This window comes from Lactuca serriola, chromosome 5 (assembly GCF_051521515.1).
Source record: "Lactuca serriola cultivar US96UC23 chromosome 5, Lser_US96UC23_V15, whole genome shotgun sequence".
Classification (NCBI taxonomy): Eukaryota; Viridiplantae; Streptophyta; class Magnoliopsida; order Asterales; family Asteraceae; genus Lactuca; species Lactuca serriola.
This window is the reverse complement of record NC_136412.1, coordinates 113,600,811-113,620,317: the sequence shown is the minus strand read 5'-3', so window position 1 is coordinate 113,620,317 and position 19,507 is coordinate 113,600,811. Positions and strand designations below refer to the sequence as shown.

Genomic DNA, 19,507 nt, shown 5'->3' with positions numbered 1-19,507 from the left:
GGTGCGACCTAGAGCTTCGTTTAAGGCCGGTATCGGGTAGAATTCCACCGTGTCCAAGTTTTAGGAACTATATAAAAGTGTTTAACCTCTCATTTGAAGCTTTTTCCTTCTCTCTCTACTCTCTCTCTAACCTCTCTCCTAAATCCAAAGATTAAGGGTCCAAAACTCAATTTTAAGGCCTCAAATCCCTAAGGTACCTTCCTAGCCTTAATCTATAGCATATTTGGCTTCCAAATTTGACATTTAATCATGAAATAGGACAACATATATGAGTTTACGGCCCAGGAGGCTGCCTAGGCCGTAAACACCAATTTGAAGGGTTTTAAGCCCTTAAACTCCTTCCTAAACTCATTTGGACTTTAGATATGGCTAAGGGACTTCAAGATATGGACTTAGAACATTTAAAACTTTGATTTTGAGTCATTTGAAGGAGTTTACGGCCAAGGCATAAGCTTGGGCCGTAAACTCATGTAAATGGGGTTTTTCATGCCCTTAAACCCTCGCAAATCACTAGGCCGTAAACTCCCATAAGTGGGTCTATTTGATGTTTTAAAATCATTTCATGTCCTTAAACCAAGTCTAGAAATTATCCCCTAAATGTTTGAAGTCATTTTGTGCCGTAAAATCATGGGTAGAGGGTCTTGTGGCCGTAAACTCCTTATGGAGTGTTCCTTTGATGTCCCAATTCATTATCCTAGCTATATGTGTCCCTAAACGCCACCCGGGTCCTTCCAAACACTCGTATCGGGATGTTTTCGCGACTAGAAACAATTTTCCCTATCAAATAATCAATTTAAGTCCTAATTAGATACAAATGTGTATCTTTACATTATAATTAGGAACCTCGTGTATATACAAGCCCCGGATCAACTCTTAGCGTTCAAATCGACACATTTCTCGTCCGGTGAGTTCATACCCCTACGCCTTTTTCCGTGTTTTTCAATGTTTTCAGGGGGGGGAATACAAGCAAAACTATAACTGTTTTCGAATTATATCATTTATATGTTTCAAATATTATCTGGCAAATTTATAAGCTCTTTTACTCCTTATGTATTATGCTCAAGGAATGATTTATCAATTTCAACTAAATGGATTTTAGTTAAGAAAATAACCAAACTAATCAAATTATTATGGGAATAATTTGGGATTCTATATATCTCTTTATATCATGTACTGATATCTGTATAAAGTTTTTAGATAAACTATGTCTGATTCAGTTTATCTCCGTATCATTTGAATGTTTTGCCAGATAATTTCATAGTATGTAACCATTTTCACTGTATCATGTCTTAAAATCTTTGTATGTCTGTTATCGTATGAGAATCCTGTGAATAGTTTAATACTAGCTTGTGAGATAGTCACTACCCTTTATGGATGATCAAGTAAATCCTCTCCAGAAGTGTAACCAGAGTCTCCTGGAGGGAGAGCGAGGAATTTGTGAATAGATCTATTCGGGACTGACAATCCCACACCTTAACTGCTAGCTACAGTTAGGCGGGCACGCCTGGGGTGACAAATTATGTATATCGTCCGACGTCTGACTAACGTCAAGGAGGTCTCGTTGTCGTATCAGCATGGTTACCCGACTCACAATACGTATTAATATAAACTTATTCACAGCTAGGATTTTGTTTAGAATCTATATCTTGTTCGGGATGATAATCCCATGGTTTTATGTCTATATCTCGTTCGGGATGGTAATCCCATGGTTTTATGTCTATATCTCATTCGGGATGATAATCCCATGATCTTGTGTCTATATCTCGTTCGGGATGGTAATCCCATGGTTTTGAAACTAAATCTTATACGGGATGATAATCCCATGATTTTATCAATCTATTATATATATCTAGTTTCGGGATAGTTATCACATGGTTTATCAAGCTATCTTATATCTATTTTCGGGATAATGATCCCATGGTCTTTATCGAATTATCTTATAACTGGTTCGGGATGTTAGTCCCAAGGTTTTCAAAATACTTTCTATATACAGTTCGTCTAAATTATAGTTTTGTATATTAAGCTATACTCTGTGTTATTTAAGCAATCTTGGATTTAGGAAAATATGGGATTTTCCTGGGGTTAACTTATATCTTGTAACAGAAATGTAACGAAAGATAACTTAACTACTTTACATAAGAAAATATGGGATTTTCTTGGATATCAAACCTTTTCAGAAAACTAAAGGAAACCGATATATCTTCACAAAACAAAACCGCTTATGAACTCACCAGCTTTATGCTGATTTTCAAACTGCTTGTATTCTCAGGTCCAAGTTAGACAGGTACCCGGCGATACCTTTTGGTGAAGACGAAGTGATCCATGCATGGATCATGAAAGCCCAAAATGTGATGGATTAGTGATTACTAGTGGGCTAGAAGGTGGTTTGGGCTCAATGGTTGGGTTGTGCATGGTAACCCACAAATTGAATTAGGGTTGCATGAAGACTAGGGCAACATTTTTAAGGCTTCATAAGTGCTAAAAACGTTACTATTTGCTTCATAAAGCCTCCTAGCCGTTTTTGACACTCTTTGGTGGATTAGGGTTACACTTTAATGCTTATGATGACTCCTTAATGCTTCTTATGGCTCCTTAATGAAGCATAGCCGTTTTTTTTTCATTCACAAGTCTCATGGACGTTTTTTTTGTGTTCTTTCAAGAGTTACCTTAATTTTTATTTACTAGTTTTAATGAATAATTGGTTGGTTGGCTTGTAACCACCAAATTTGTAATAAAGGCTTCATATAAAGCCAAATTATGCATGGAAAAAGTAATAGACGAATTTTAATCAAAGAACCCTTTTGTCACTTTGAATTATTGTCATAGTTCACAAATTATCATCTTTTGGACGTGATCCTTGAGTTGATCGAATTCAAACTAATAGGTCTTAGTTTGTCTTCAGATTTACAAGCTATAGGTCTAGTTTGTTTATCAAATTTATCCTTTTATTGTTTTTGTCTCAAACACTATTCAATCTCAATACAAAACAGCCCATACACGTATCATAAGTGGTATCAGAGCGCATAATGGATTTTGATGATCCGGAGTTCCTACAAAATCTTCGTGAAGCATTAAGAAACATCCAAGAAGGTGGAAATCGAAGGCAACCCCGCCGTGGTGAACATAGGGTTGTGGAAGAATTCAAGGTGTCTGAATTGCCTGAATTTGTTGGTGGAACTGATCCTGAACGCTACTTGGAGTGGGAAAGGAAGATTGAAAGAATGTTCGAGTTCAAAGAAGTGGATGATGAAAAAAGCTGCAAGTATGCCATTCTCAAGCTAAGTGGTGGTGCTTCATTGTGGTTTGAAGGGCTTAAGGCCAAGAGAACCCGTGAAGGCAAAGAAAAAATTTGTTCTTGGCTTTCTCTAAAACGAAAGCTAAGAAAGAGATATGTTCCTTCTACTCATAGAATTGCCACTTACAAGAAGATTGCTGATTTGAGGCAAGGAAAAATGAGTGTTGGAGAATACATTGATGAATTTGAGAAGTTGTCCTTGATGGGGGATATTGAAGAAATTGAAGAACAAAAAATGACTCGTTTTCTAAAAGGGTTGAACTACAACATTGCCAATGTTGTGGAGTTATATCCTTATGCTGATTTTGGAACTCTTTGTGGTTTGTGTTTGAAGTTGGAGGGGCAGGCCAAAGCACGTTATGGTGGGAGTTCAAGTTCAAGTCTCGAAAGTCCCAAGTCAAAGTCATGGTCCAAGCCCGAGTCTAGCAATAGACAAAATTCTGTTTCTACTCCTTCTGGTTCTAGTAGTGTTCCCGTTGCTCCTAAACTTACTAGTGGTACCAAAGAAACTAGTTTGGCGAAAATTAGATGTTTCAAGTGTCAAGGTTTTGGTCATTACCAAAATGCTTGTCCAAACAAAAGGGTGGTGACTTTAAGGGAGGCCATTGAATGTCGTGAAGAGTTGGAGGAAGAAGAGAGGTTGGCGGGTATTTTTTATGATACACAACAAGAAGAGGAAGAAGAGGAGGAGGTAGAGTATGAAGCACCGGTGTATGATACAGTTTTGGTGCTTAGAACCCTTAAAACTCAAGGGGTTCAAACCGTGGCTGATATGGATCAACGAGACCAATTGTTTCACACCAAATGTTTGGTTAGAGACAAGTGGTGTAGTTTGATTATTGATGGTGGAAGTTGTACTAATGTTGCTTCTAATGAAATGGTGATCAAATTGGGTTTGTCTACTACAAACCACCCAAAACCATATGTTCTTCATTGGTTGGATGATGGAAGCAAAATAAAGGTGACAAAACAGGTTAGAGTTGGTCTAACTATGGGGTCTTATGAAGATGAAGTGTTGTGTGATGTTATTCCTATGGATGCATGTCATATTTTGTTGGGGCGTCCTTGGCAATTTGATAGGGACGTGTTACATAGAGGGAGGAGCAATGAATATGAGTTGAAACACAATAATAAAAAAATTGTGTTAAAACCCATGTCCCCAACGGCCATAAGGTCCATGAATTCTAAACAAGTAAAAAAACCTAATCTTTCTATGTTTGCTAGTGAAAGGGAGGTGGAGCAAGTTCTTGACAAAGGTGATGTTATCTACATGCTTGTGGCCAAAGAGCATGCAAAGGTGGAGAAGATGGTGCATGGAGAAAACGCTATTGCTGATTTGCTTTTGGAGTTTCAAGATGTGTTTCCAAGCGAATTACCACCGGGTTTGCCTCCAATCCGTGGTATCGAACACCAAATTGACCTTATTCCGGGTGCTCCTTTGCCCAATAAAGCCGCCTATAGATGTAATCCGGAGGTGACAAAAGAGTTGCAAAAACAAATTGATGAACTCATGAAAATGGGTTATGTTCGTGAAAGCCTAAGTCCTTGTGCTGTTCCAGTTTTGTTGGTTCCAAAAAAAGATGGTTCTTGGAGGATGTGTGTTGATAGTAGGGCCGTTAATAACATCACCATAAAATACCGATTTCCTATTCCTAGAATTGATGATTTGTTGGACGAGTTGCATGGTTCTATTGTGTTCTCAAAAATTGATTTGAGAAGTGGTTACCATCAAATTCGTATGCGTGAAGGGGATGAATGGAAAACAGCCTTTAAAACTAAACATGGCTTGTATGAATGGACTGTGATGCCTTTCGGTCTAACTAATGCACCTAGCACTTTCATGCGACTAATGAATGAAGTGCTAAAATCTTTTTTGGGCAGGTTTGTGGTTGTGTACCTTGATGATATCTTGGTATATAGCAAGAGCTTGGAGGATCATTTGGTGCACTTAAAACAGGTTTTCGAGACGCTTAGAGCTCAAAAACTCTATGGGAAGCAAGAAAAATGTTCGTTTTTGGTGGAAGAAGTGGCATTTTTGGGTTTTGTGGTGTCAAGAAATGGCGTGTCCGTGGACCCATCCAAGACTGAAGCAATCAAGTCATGGCCTATTCCTACTAATATTTCTGAAGTTAGATCATTTCATGGTCTTGCTTCTTTCTATAGAAGATTTGTTCGTGATTTTAGCACCATTGCAAGTCCCATAACAGGTTGTTTGAAGAAAGGAGTCTTTGCATGGGGAGAAGAAGCTCAAAAGGCATTTGAGAAACTCAAGGCATTGTTGTGTGATGCTCCTATTTTGGCTCTTCCTGATTTTTCTCAACCATTTGAAGTGGAGTGTGATGCAAGTGGAGTTGGTATTGGGGCTGTTTTGATCCAATCCAAACGTCCTATTGCTTATTTTTCTGAAAAGTTGGGTGGTGCTCGTTTGAATTATTGCACTTATGATAAGGAGTTTTATGCTATTGTCCGTGCTTTAGATCATTGGAGTCATTATTTGCGTGCAAATCATTTTATTTTGCATTCTGATCATGAATCCTTAAAGTACATCAATGGGCAACAAAAGTTGAGCACAAGACATGCAAAGTGGGTGGAGTTCTTGCAATCCTTTCATTTCTCATGCAAATACAAGGATGGTAGAAGCAATGTGGTGGCTGATGCACTCTCGAGGCGTTACTCGTTGTTGGTGACTTTGGATGTTCGTTTCTTGGGATTTGAAACTCTAAAGGACCATTATCAATCTGATATGGACTTTGGAGATATGTTTTTGAAATGTGCAGGTGGTCCTAATGGTGAATTTGTGATTCAAGATGGCTTTCTATTCAAAGGCAATCGCCTTTGTGTCCCAAAACATGCAATACGGGAGTTGTTGATTCGTGAAGCTCATGGCGGTGGTTTGGCTGGTCATTTTGGCATTACCAAAACTTTGCAGGTGCTTAAAGAACATTTCTTTTGGCCGAAGATGTTGGGGGATGTAACCAACATAGTGGGCAAGTGTGTTACATGTCATATGGCAAAAACAACTTTCAAGCATGGTGTTTACACTCCTTTGCCGGTTCCTATTCGTCCTTGGGAAGATGTGTCCATGGATTTCATTATGGCTTTGCCTAGAACTCAAAGGGGGAAGGATTCCATTATGGTGGTGGTGGATAGGTTTTCAAAAATGGCTCACTTTGTGCCATGTCATAAAACAAATGATGCATCTAATGTGGCTGATTTGTACTTTAAAGAGGTGGTTCGTTTGCATGGTATTCCTAAAACAATTGTTTCTGATAGGGATTCCAAGTTTCTAAGTTACTTTTGGAACACTTTGTGGAGGAAAGTCGGTACTAAGTTACTTTTTAGTACATCCCATCATCCACAAACGGATGGGCAAACGGAGGTGACTAATAGAACTTTGGGTGCTTTGTTGAGAGGGTTGGTTAGCAAAACTCAAAAAGATTGGGACATCAAACTTGCACATGCTGAATTTGCCTATAATCGTTCTCCTACTTATGCTACAGGTCACTCTCCTTTTGAGGTGGTGTATGGTGTGAATCCTTACATGCCTTTGGATTTGATTCCATTGCCAAAGGATGAATTGGTTCACAAGGATGCTAATGACAAGTTGAAGGCTATGATGAAACTACACCAACAAGTTCGTGAGAAGATTGAAGCCGTGAATGAGTTGTACAAACAGAAGTCCAACAAGCATAGGAAACCACGTGTCTTTCAAGATGGTGACTTGGTGTGGGTGTATATGAGGAAAGAACGTTTTCCTAACAAAAGGAAAAACAAGTTGATGCCAAGAGCTGAAGGTCCTTACAGAGTGGTGTCACGTGTCAATGATAATGCTTATAAGGTAGATTTGGGAGGAGACCATGGAGTGCATGCTACCTTTAATGTGGGAGATCTTTCACCTTATCTTGATGATGATGGACTTGATGAATTGAGGTCAATTCCTTTCAAAGGGGGAGGGGATGATCCATGCATGGATCATGAAAGCCCAAAATGTGATGGATTAGTGATTACTAGTGGGCTAGAAGGTGGTTTGGGCTCAATGGTTGGGTTGTGCATGGTAACCCACAAATTGAATTAGGGTTGCATGAAGACTAGGGCAACATTTTTAAGGCTTCATAAGTGCTAAAAACGTTACTATTTGCTTCATAAAGCCTCCTAGCCGTTTTTGACACTCTTTGGTGGATTAGGGTTACACTTTAATGCTTATGATGACTCCTTAATGCTTCTTATGGCTCCTTAATGAAGCATAGCCGTTTTTTTTTCATTCACAAGTCTCATGGACGTTTTTTTTGTGTTCTTTCAAGAGTTACCTTAATTTCTATTTACTAGTTTTAATGAATAATTGGTTGGTTGGCTTGTAACCACCAAATTTGTAATAAAGGCTTCATATAAAGCCAAAGTATGCATGGAAAAAGTAATAGACGAATTTTAATCAAAGAACCCTTTTGTCACTTTGAATTATTGTCATAGTTCACAAATTATCATCTTTTGGACGTGATCCTTGAGTTGATCGAATTCAAACTAATAGGTCTTAGTTTGTCTTCAGATTTACAAGCTATAGGTCTAGTTTGTTTATCAAATTTATCCTTTTATTGTTTTTGTCTCAAACACTATTCAATCTCAATACAAAACAGCCCATACACGTATCACGAAGTGCTCCGAAGACTCGTCTCGTTTTGTTCACATGATATATGTATAACTTTTGTACAAATTACTTTTGAACCAAATGTAAACTTTCATATATATGTAATGTAATGGTTGTTTACTGTGATTACTACGTACATTGGATTTGATACTCAACGTGGAGTTGACCCCGGGAGCGTTTCCGCCTTTGGTTTTCGAGGTGTGACAGTGATACCCAATTAGCTAGGGGCAAGTTTCTAACAGTACTCTCACAGGCCCGGAAATCATTCGGGAAACGACATAGAAGATCGTTCAGATCCGTGAACGATTGAAAGCCTCTAGAGATCGACAGAAAAGCTATGCTGATAAACGAAGGAAACCTTTGGAACTCCAGGTGGGAGACCGAGTCCTTCTTAAAGTCTCACCCTGGAAGGGCTTAATACGCTTTGGTAAGCATGGGATGCTTAATCCAAGATACATAGGGCCTTTCGAGATTCTCGCAAGAATTGGCCCTGTAGCTTACAAACTCAATCTACCCGATGAACTTCGTAACGTACATTCTACATTCCACGTTTCTAACTTGAAAAAGTGTATGTCCGACGAGACTCTTGTAATCCCACTCAACGAGATCGAGATCAACGAGAGCCTCAACTTCGTGGAAGAACCAGTAGAGATCATGGACCATGAGGTCAAGCAAACGAAGCAAAGCCGTATCCCGATTGTGAAGGTTCGCTGGAACGCCAAGCGAGGACCGGAATTCACTTGGGAGCGTGAGGACCATATGAAACTGAAATATCCTCATCTTTTTGCTTAGTTATTTGTAACTACTTTATTTGTTTAGACTTTAATTTCGGGACGAAATTCCCTTTAACAAGGGGATGATGTGACAACCCGAAATTTCCATTCGGTCAAACCCTAAAAGTCAACCACTTCTTACTATAAGTTAATGACATTATTTCGTATTTTTAATAAATTTAAAGTTCGTTTGATTATTTTAATATTATTTTTAAACAAACGGGTGAAAGGAAGAGCCGTCTCGGGTTTTGAATTTTAAAAACCGCAAACACCTTGTGTCTTAGAAGTTCCCGGCCTAACTATTATGTTTGGGTCGAAAAATCACCCAAAAACCGTGAACTCATGCTTATACATGAGTTTACTCCCCAACTAGTCATTCTTGTGTTTACTCCCCATTTACCAAAAGAGTAAACTTAAAAACCTCTCAAGTATCATCCTAGAATTTATTCAAGATCTTCAAACTAGTAAGTGTTCTAACCATTTCAAGTTGGTATAACACTTAATCTAGTGTTTGTGCATCTATTCATCCATTCATTTTTGTATTTTGATTAGATTTCCAAAAACACCAACAACACCAAGAACACACACTAAGTGTTCTTGGACTTTTAGCTCAAATCAAGCTTCCTTATAGTAAGTACTTCCATCCTTGAGTCTTATTAGGCTTGTATTACATATAAGCATCAAGAAAATATGCCAAGAACACAAGGTTTAAGGTGTTCACGGTCCAAGAATGTTCTTGGGCCGTAAACACCAAGAAAGGCACTAAAGTGTGCCTAAGTCCTTTATCTAAGCCCTAGTTTGATGTTTAAGCCTTCCTTGACCTGTTTAAACCTTCCCTTGATGTGTTTAATCCTTGAAGAACACCAAAGTCCAACATTATTAAGTGTTTACGGTTTGGGGAGCTCCCAAAACCGTAAACACCCTAAAGTGTGTTTATTTGGGTCCTTTTCCTTCCTTAGGCCTAAAAACTAACCTAGACAATTACCTTGTTGTGTTAAGGACTTGAAAACATAGCAATACCCTTTTCCATAAGGGTTTATGGTAGTAAACCCAAAGGGAAATGACCATGAGGCCGTAAACTCCTCCAAGTAGTGTTTTTGTTGCCCTAGTCCCTTCCAAAGGCCAAACCACCAAGTAGAAATGCTTCAAAAGACTTGTAAAACCTCAAAACAACACATGGTTATAAGGAGAAGAGTTTACGACCGTAAACCCTTGAGTTTACTGCCGTAAACTCCTTGGGTAATGGTCATTAAAACCGTAAACTCCAAAGGAGTTTACCCTTGAACTCCAAACACTCTAGCTTTGCCCTGCAAACACTTCGATGCAACCCTTGTGATCTTTAACACTTGAAACAAAGTGTTTTCATGTTCTAGAGTGTCCCAACTTAATTTATTAGTTATAAATTGGCTAATTAGTTGTATATATGTTCATTATATGATAACTAGGCTCGTGCGTGTGTACAAGTCTGCATTTGTCACCTAGCACCGTATCCGACACTTCAATCCAATCCACTGACTACAAATGAGTTCATACCCCTTTAACTAACCTTTGAAATACTTTTAAAAGTTTTAAATGCTTTTATGGGGGGATACAAGTTGAATACATATAGTTATTACATCAATCACATGTGATTAATAACTACAAAACCAATGATTTTATTACTGTTCAAACTGTTTTACTTCAAACTGGTTTACAAATTCTTTTACTTATCAAATACTGTTACTTAAACTCTGTTATACTTATTATAAATTGCAAGCCCATATATGTATAGTTATATAAGCAATGTTTAAAAAGTTTAGGAAGGACGTCCGCCCTATTTCCTTTTCGCGCTTGAGATGTGGTCTGGTGGGGTATCGGGTATCCGTCTGAAGGTCGTTTCAATATTAATTATATATCATGTGTACATATATAGTCATAAACGTTCTTCCATATTCATATATACCAGTTACATCATTAGTAAGTTACCATATGGGTAGCACAGGATAATACTTATATTATTGCTAGATCAATGAGATGTTCAATGAGTCAGTTCATTCATGAGTACTGTTACTATGAGAACATATACAACTATATTAGAAGAAGAACATATACAACTATACTAGAAGAAGAACATATACAACTATACTAGAAAGAGAACATATACAACTATACTAGAAAGAGAACGTTTACAACTATACTAGAAAGAGAACATATACAATGATACTAGAACGAGTAAAAATACATTACATATACATGAATACGTTAACATTATTGTGATCCACTGTATCAGAGCATGCCTTCAATGTCATGGCCCGAGTTGTAGCTAGAGTCTCTTGGAGGGAGAGCGTGAGTTTGCGTATAGATCTATACCAGATTGACTATCCTACACCTTGCTGCTACCTTTTTACGACCTACATTGTCGTGTTACATAGTCGATAGTACGGTACAATTAATCACATAATACCTTAATATAAATTCGGTTTAAGGTAGTTAGTACAATAGTAGTTCCTATAATACAACACTACAGTACTACATTAATTTACCCTTTACATATATTTAGTGATCATTTCACTTAAACATTAATGTACAAACTATATTTTGTCAATGATAGTTACACTTGGGAAATTTACACACTTTTACAATAAACGAGCATACAAAACAGTTACGCCTTGGTAGAAGGCTACTTTTAATAGAAAATATAGGTTTTTCTAAGAGATTCAAACTTTTACAAACACTTACAAACATTCACATACTTTTATCACCAAGGTTTACAAACTCATACTTTAAACCATGTTCAAACGTTTTGATACAAACACCGACACTAAAATACTTATGAACTCACCAGCTTAATGCTGATAAACTCCTTCAAAATAACTTGTATTCTCAGGTCATCGGTAGACAGGTACCAAGGCCAGCTTTTGAGAAGATGGAGCGCATTCAAGACTCATCTTATTATTTTGATTTACATTTTTGGTGTCTATAACTGTTCAGAACATGCTTGTATTAAAATTTTATATTTAATGCAATGGATGATGTTGTTTGCTTGTTTACTGTTATACTGTGTTGTGATACTTTACATGACGTCCTCCGCCCCAGAACGTTTCCGCCGTTCTCGGTTTTGGGGTGTGACAAAATTGCAGAGACTTTTATTACGGAACTAAAGAATTAAACAATGCTCATCAAAGTTTTGCTAAATTGCGAAGACTACTTATATTATGGAACTCAAGAATTAAACAATGCTCATCAAAGCTTTGCTAAATTGCATAGACTTCTAATGTGGAACTCAAGAATGAAACGATGTGCATCAAAGATTTGCTTAAATTACATACATTTCTATTGTGGAACTCAAGAATCAAACAATGCTCATCAAAGCTTTGTTAAATTGCGAAGACTACTTATATTGTGGAACTCAAGAATTAAACTATGCTTATCAATGCTTTGCTAAGTTGCATAGATTTCCAATGTGGAAACCAAGAATAAAACAATGCTCATCAAAGCTTTGCTAAATTGCATAGATTTATTATATTGTGGAACTCAAGAATTAAACTATGCTCATGAATGCTTTGCTTAAATTACATAGACTTCTATTGTGGAACTCAAGAATCAAACAATGCTCATCAAAGCTTTGCTTAAATTGCATAGACTTCTATTGTGGAACTCAACAATTAAACGATGCTCATCAAAGCGTAACTAAATTGCATCAACTTCTAATGTGGAACTCAAGAAGGAAACAATGGTCATCAAATCTTTGCTTAAATTGCATAGACTTCTATTGTGGAACTCAAGAATTAAACAATGCTCATCAAATCTTTGCTAAATTTCCAAGACTACTTATATTGTGGAACTCAAGAATCGAACAATGCTCATCAAAGCTTTTCTTAAATTGCATAGACTTCTATTGTGGAACTCAAGAATCAAACAATGCTCATAAAAGCTTTGCTTAAATTGCATAGACTTCTATTGTGGAACTCAAGAATTAAACGATGCTCAAAGCTGTGACAACCCGAAATTTTCATTTGTATAATTTCTTCAGTCAAACACTTCAAATATTAGTAAAAAAACATTTCAGTATATTTTCGGCTGGATTTAAGTCCGTTTGGGTGTTTTATTTTATTTTATTTCCGTCAAACGGATAAATAAAAGGAAGTATCGTTATGAGTGAGGTGTAACAAATTAACATTTTAACACCTTAACAAGGTGTTTATGGCCAAACTTGGGGAGTTTGGGCCGTAAACTCCCTCTTGATCATGAACTCATGCTTAAAGCATGAGTTTACCCTTATTCCCTCACTTGGTCACTTCACTCCTTCAAGCTCAAGAACACCCACCTCTTTTCTGTAACACCCAGAGTCAGAAAGACCAAGAAAAGAAAGGAAAGCCCCTTTGTCTTAAAACCTAGCCCTAGAGTGTTTTGGGCCTATATCTCCTTGGTTTCACGTAAAGTTTGCAACTTTTTGTGGGGGTTAGACTGTAGAAGAGTGGATCTATGGATTGGAGCCTCTACATGGCATGAAAAGCCACTGTATGGTTTGAGAACTGGAGAGACTCGGCGAGTCACATGGGTGTAGTCGACGAGTTGTATGAGTGTGTGGATGGACTCGACGAGTTGGAAGAACAACTCGGCGAGTCTGTTGAAGATTGCCTTGGACTCAACGAGTCTGTTCTTGGACTCGACGAGTCATGTCGCAGAACCCCCAACCTCTTCTGGTTAAGACGCAGATCAGTGAGTTGAGTGGTGACTCAATGAGTTGGACAGGATGGGACTCAGAGATCGTTGAACTCGACGAGTCCTAAGGTGACTCGGCGAGTTGGGTCCTATTTTGAGAGCTTCTGAGTTTAAGGACTCGGTGAGTCTACAGGTTGACTCGGCGAGTCGAGTCAACTGGAAGGTTGACTTTGACCAAGACTTTGATTCTAACTAGAGTTGACTTAGTTTGACTTCTAGAGTTCAGTTTGAAACTAAGTGTTATATTGATATTAGTAGCTTGAGGAGCTAGTGGAGTAGCGGTTCAGAGAGTTTTTGGACAGCAGCCAGAGGTTTATCAGCAAAGTTCAGCAGTGCGAGGTGAGTCTCCTCACTGTTTGTATGGGTCTACGGCCACAATGTCGGCCCATTAATTATGTATGATAGGAAGACCCGGGGGTTAGCCCTAGGCATTATGCATGAAGGACCAGGAGGCAGCTCCTGGCACACAGTATGTTATTATGTATGATAGGAAGACCCGGGGGTTAGCCCTAGGCATCATGCATGAAAGACCAGGAGGTGGCTCCTGGCACACAATATGTTATTATGTATGATAGGAAGACCTGGGGGTTAGCCCTAGGCAATATGTATGAAAGACCAGGAGATGGCTCCTGGCGCACTGTATGCCATTGTGTATGAAAGACCAGGAGTTGGCTCCTGGCACACTATATACGAAGTAGCCTAGTACAGTAGTATGCATAGTTGTCTTTTTGATACTTGCATGAAAGACCAGGGGGTGGTCCTTGGCACTTGTCTGTAAGACCCAGGGAGTGGCCCAGGATTGACCAGGAAGACCACGTGCGGCCCGTGGCATAACTACAAGACTATGTTTGGCACATAGCACCTTAGCAAGGCTATGTTTGGCATATAGCACCTTAGCAAGACTATGTTTGGCACATAGCACCTTACTTGATTATGGATATGTTGGTTATGTATGGCTCTTGGCTATGTACGACATGTATGGATCAGTTGGTTTGTATGGTATGTGGTATCTAGGGAACTCACTAAGTTTCATGCTTACGGTTTTCAGTTTTGGTTTCGGGTACTTTGTTTTCAAGGAAAGGAGCCGGCTCGATCACGGCGCATCACACTATGTTTTCCGCACATGAGATCTTTGGGATTACACTCTGATATGGTTTTATGATAATATGTTTTGATTACCGACACTTCGGTTTGTCACGAGATATTATAATGAATGTTTTTAGAAGGATGGTTTTATGTAATAATTTATTTAAAAATGAAATTTTTGGCCTTGAATTTGGGATGTTACATTTTCTCTCAAGTATCATCACACACATCTTCAAATCCGCCAAAATGTAAGTGTTTTCCTTCCTAGATTCTTTCATACAACACTTAATCTAGTGTTTATGCATCATTTCATCCATGGATTCTTGGTTTTTACATTAGATCTTAGAGTGATCTTCAAAACACCAAGAACACCAAGAGCACACACTAGTGTTCTTGGGTCCTAAACACTCTTAAAAGTTTCCTATAAGTAAGTATACTCTTCCTAACTAGTTATTTGCTTAGTGTGCTTATAAATCCATGGATAGAACACCAAAAATCCCCAAGAACATGTGTTTACGGTTTGGGGATCTCCTAAAACCGTAAAAACCCCCCAAAAGGGTGTTTTTATGCCGCTAACACCTTCTAATGCTTGGACAAGAGGCTAGAAACTTGCATGCATGTACTAAGAACCACAAAACACGAAAAGGATGAAGTGGACAAGAGTTTACGGTCGTCAACCCAAGGGTTTACGACCGTAAACTCCCATGGAGTGGTCCAAAGGAGTGCCATTTCGAGCCCTAACCACCTCCTAAGCCTTTCATTCAACCCTAGAGCACTTCTTTCGGAAACATGAGACCTTGAAACACACAAATGCACCATTACCATGAGTTTACGGCCATAAACTCATGGGGGAAATGGTCCAGAAACCGTAAACACCCTAAAGGGCCACCATTTGAGGAGTAAACTCTAAAGTGAGGCCATACTCTCCGTAGATACGACCCTTAGCACTCCTAGCACTTGAAACAAATTGTTTTCATGCATTAGAGTGTCTTTAATTACTTAATGAGTGATTAAATAACTAATTAGATACATTTATGCATCACTACATGTTACATAGGATCCGTGTGTGTGTTCAAGTCCTCACTTAACACCTAGCATCCTACCCGGCATTTCCATCCACTCCACTCACTGCAGGTGAGTTCATACCCCTGAATCAACCTTTTAATTGTTTTCAAATACTTTTAGGGGCGATACAAGTTGAAACAAATAAGTTATAGTGTCAATCACATGTGATTTATAAATTGCAACCAAAACGATTTTCTATATTTTTAACTACTTTGTCAACAAAACTGCTTTAAATGTTTATCAAACTCATTTTCATGTTTAATTGTTATAAAACTATTTCCAAACTCTTTTAAAACTTCTTTTGTTCCCAAACCATACACCAACATATTTATATAAGTAAGACTTGAAGGATTTAGGACTGATAGCTCACCTTACTTCATGTTCTTGTTTGATTGTGGACTTAGGGTATATTGTTATCTATCCGACTGTCGTTGAATTCTTAGTTATATATTATATATATTTGTGTTGGATATAAAAGTCCTCATTTCAGTTCAATACCTTTGTGTATCAAAGGCATACAACCAACATTTCTATTTAACTATAATAGGTAGAGTTAAGAATTACCGCTCATTACTACTATTACCATGACACTTACTATAGTTAGTATAGTTATGAGTCAATACATGCTAAATACTATGCAAAGAGAATACTATATACTATACAAGAGAACACTCTATTCATTATACCAAAAAGTACATTATACTCTAATACGAGAGAATATACTAAAACAGAATGTGACATACTACTTGTCTGTACGACACTTCACTATGCTATCACCGTGTAACCAGAGTCTCCTAGAGGGAGAGCGGGCATTACGTGTATAGATCTATACGGGACAGACACTCCCACATCCCGACTGCTAGCTACAGTTCGAGCCGACTAGGCCCAGGGGTGACAAAATGTGACCATACTACGTGTGACCTGGAGGGTCATCTGTTATTCGATCGTCAATCAGCATGGTTACATACGAGTTCACATTCAGACCTTTAATTAACACATTAAGAATTAAAGGCAAAGCAAACTCCTCGAGGTGTATTGTACATTTAATACTACCTGGAGTCTGCATTTTTTTTTTACATTTAGCCGGCAGTGACACTGCTAGGGTAAAACATTATTTTCTCAATTACTTTACATGAATGAAGTCTAAAACTATATTTTCATACTAACAGTTTCACTAGGAAAACTTTTACATTTTCAAAGGATCCAACATACAAACAACCGGGTCTTGGTAGAAGACGACTTTTACTGGAAAATATAGGATTTTCTAGGGATCATACTATTTTTAAACATTGATATCAACCATTCTTCTACATAGTTGTAAACATTTTTATACAAGCAATGACACTAAATACTTATGAACTCACCAGCTTTATGATGATACTCGCTTTCAAAATAACTTGAATTCTCAGGTCATTAGTAGACAGGTACAGATGCAACTTTTGAGAAGATGGAGCACATACAAGACTCATCTTTTATTTTGATTATACTTTTGGTGTCTGGCAAACTGTATAGAACACGCTTGTATTACAATTATTATATTAATGCAATGGATGTTGTTGCTTGTCTTTACTATTATGCATTGTTATGATACTGTACATGACGTCCTCCACCCCAGAACGTTTCTGCCGTTCTCGGTTTTGGGGTGTGACAGATTGGTATCAGAGCATTGTTTATAGTGAATCAAGTATATGAACCCATAAAAGATATACGGACTATAAACACAACGGGATTAAAACACCCTGACAAAAAATATATACTTTTAAATAATAAAATATTTAACTAAGTATATATATATATATATATATATATATATATATATACATTTATCCATACCAGTGTCAGTATTATACTAGAACAGAACAAAAGTATTACGATTGTTGAACAAAACAATTAGGCTTAGGGACATATGGTCAAACCTAAGGGGATATAGCCTGATCAACTATATTTTCTGAGGAGTGACTACCATGTGCCTAAGAATGATTGTGGTGTTGCAACAAGTCTAAAAACTTACCAACACTACCACAAGAACATTAGAACAAGAATACTATAGGAGTATTCTGTATTTCTGTAATTTACATATGTGAGAACGAAAAAGGTCTTTACTAGTAGGGCGATAGTTGCTACGTGGATACGCTAAGGTTACATGCAACTAAGGTGCTATAGACTCAGAATATGTGACCTTTGCTTTACTTCTTGTTCCTTGTTTGGTTGTGGATTTAGAGTTAGGGTCACTTATTCGAAAGTCTATCTTGTCTTGGTTACATGTAATTAGTATGCATTATGCAAGTATCGAGGTAACTGGTAAATATCATCTTATAAGTATCTTAGATTGGAACGTCTATTAACTATTCTTTCCCCATTCTCGTGTGGATAGCATGGCTGGCTTCCACCTTCCTGGCGATCCGTACTATCCGAACCAAGGCATTGGAGGATGGCTCGATGAGGAGCCAGAAGATGATCACCCGATCACTTTGGATGATCACCGTGCATAAGGCTTTTCGGATAGCTACGAATCCGAACCAGAAGTCAACAACCTACCCCCAGTAGCTCCAAACCCAACCCCCGTCCAACATTTCAAGGTCCCACTTCCATGTGGGCAACAACCTTAAATCGATGGAGTGATGAACAAGGTCAGCCTGTACCTTTCAACGGAGACCGAAACTTTTACAACATAAGCGAGGGAGGTTCAGCTGACCGAGTCTTGCCCATCATGGTTCGTAGGATTGCTAGGAACGTCGAACAAAGTCATGTAGCCATCGGCAAAGTTGTGGAAATTGATGCAAACTCTAACCTTAACACTATCCGTATCCGCCTACTGGAAGAAGCCATGGATAGGACTACGAGGACCAATAAGGCTCTGTAGCAACAACTAGCTGCATCCCGAGCTGAAGTCATGGAACTCTGAGTGCGTCAGAGGGCTCATGAACGACATCTTCAGGAAGTTGTACGCCAACTGACTGATCTTAGGGTTCGCCCAAGGGATACCCGTCGCCAGTAGAAGATGTCAACTCATCTTTCTCTTTTGTTTAAGGAATAGCCTTTTCTTTTCTATGCTTAGTAAAGCACTTGTCTGTAAACATTCCTAGCCTTGAAAGTACTCTAACTAGACTTCTAAGCTATCAACATTTTCCTTATGGTTTGATGTAAGACCTACTGTTAGGTCAACTTTTCTGAACTCATATTACATCAATAATACCAGTAATTTTGGTAGCTATCTAATCTATGAGAAAGTTTGTACTCTTGTGTTTCATGAATCTATTAGTATATTTCTAACTAATGGCTGGATTATGGCGACTTAGTCCATGAAACGCCCCATCATGCTTACAATTGTTTCTCACTATTTTCATCATCTTTATAAATTTTTAGTAAAAGATGCCTCCTCGCAAGCGTCCAACCAGTAACCCGCCTGTGAATCAAACTCCACCTCCACCACCTCCTCCTCCGCAGTTCGATGCGGTGATGTTTCAGGCAACTGTAACCGCAACTATGACCCAAATAAATTTTGGTGATGCAAGTGGAGCCGGAATGGGCACCAACTCTAGGCATGGTGAAATCCACCCACGTATATAGGGGTGTACCTATAAGGATTTCATGAGCTGCAAACCCACATACTTCAATGGGACCTGAGGGATCATTGCACTGTCCCAATGGATCGAAAGGACTGAAGCCATCTTCGAGATGTGCTCGTGCCCCGAAGAGAGCGAGATAAAGTTCGTAGCTTGCACCTTCACCGAAAGGGCCTTGACGTGGTGGAATGGCCATGTCAAATCACTCTCCTTGGTAACAGCCAACGCCATAGGCTGGGACACACTGAAAGACCTTCTGACAAGGGAGTACTGCCCTAAGGGTGAAATTCAGAAACTCGGGGAGGAACTCTGGAACCTCAAGATGAAGGGGACCGACATGGTGGCTTACACAGCCAGGTTCTATGACCTGGTAACT

The 19,507-nt window shown here is 38.5% G+C and overlaps 1 protein-coding gene across 1 annotated transcript; it reads left to right on the top strand.

The window, feature by feature from the left end:
- Positions 1 to 3,026: 3,026 nt before the first annotated feature.
- On the top strand, positions 3,027 to 19,135 carry LOC145049750 (uncharacterized). The gene is made up of 2 exons (XM_078998116.1): positions 3,027 to 6,224; positions 18,938 to 19,135. Exons 1-2 carry the CDS (start codon positions 3,027 to 3,029, stop codon positions 19,133 to 19,135), a joined length of 3,396 nt encoding a protein of 1,131 aa, XP_078854242.1.
- The last annotated feature ends 372 nt before the right edge of the window (positions 19,136 to 19,507 follow it).

Coding starts and splice junctions, on each gene's coding strand:
- LOC145049750 (XM_078998116.1), top strand. CDS start 3,027: ATGGATTTTGATGATCCGGAGTTCCTACAAAATCTTCGTGAAGCATTA. Junction 6,225..18,937: donor GCATTACCAAAACTTTGCAG/GTGCTTAAAGAA, acceptor TTTTAGTAAAAG/ATGCCTCCTCGCAAGCGTCC.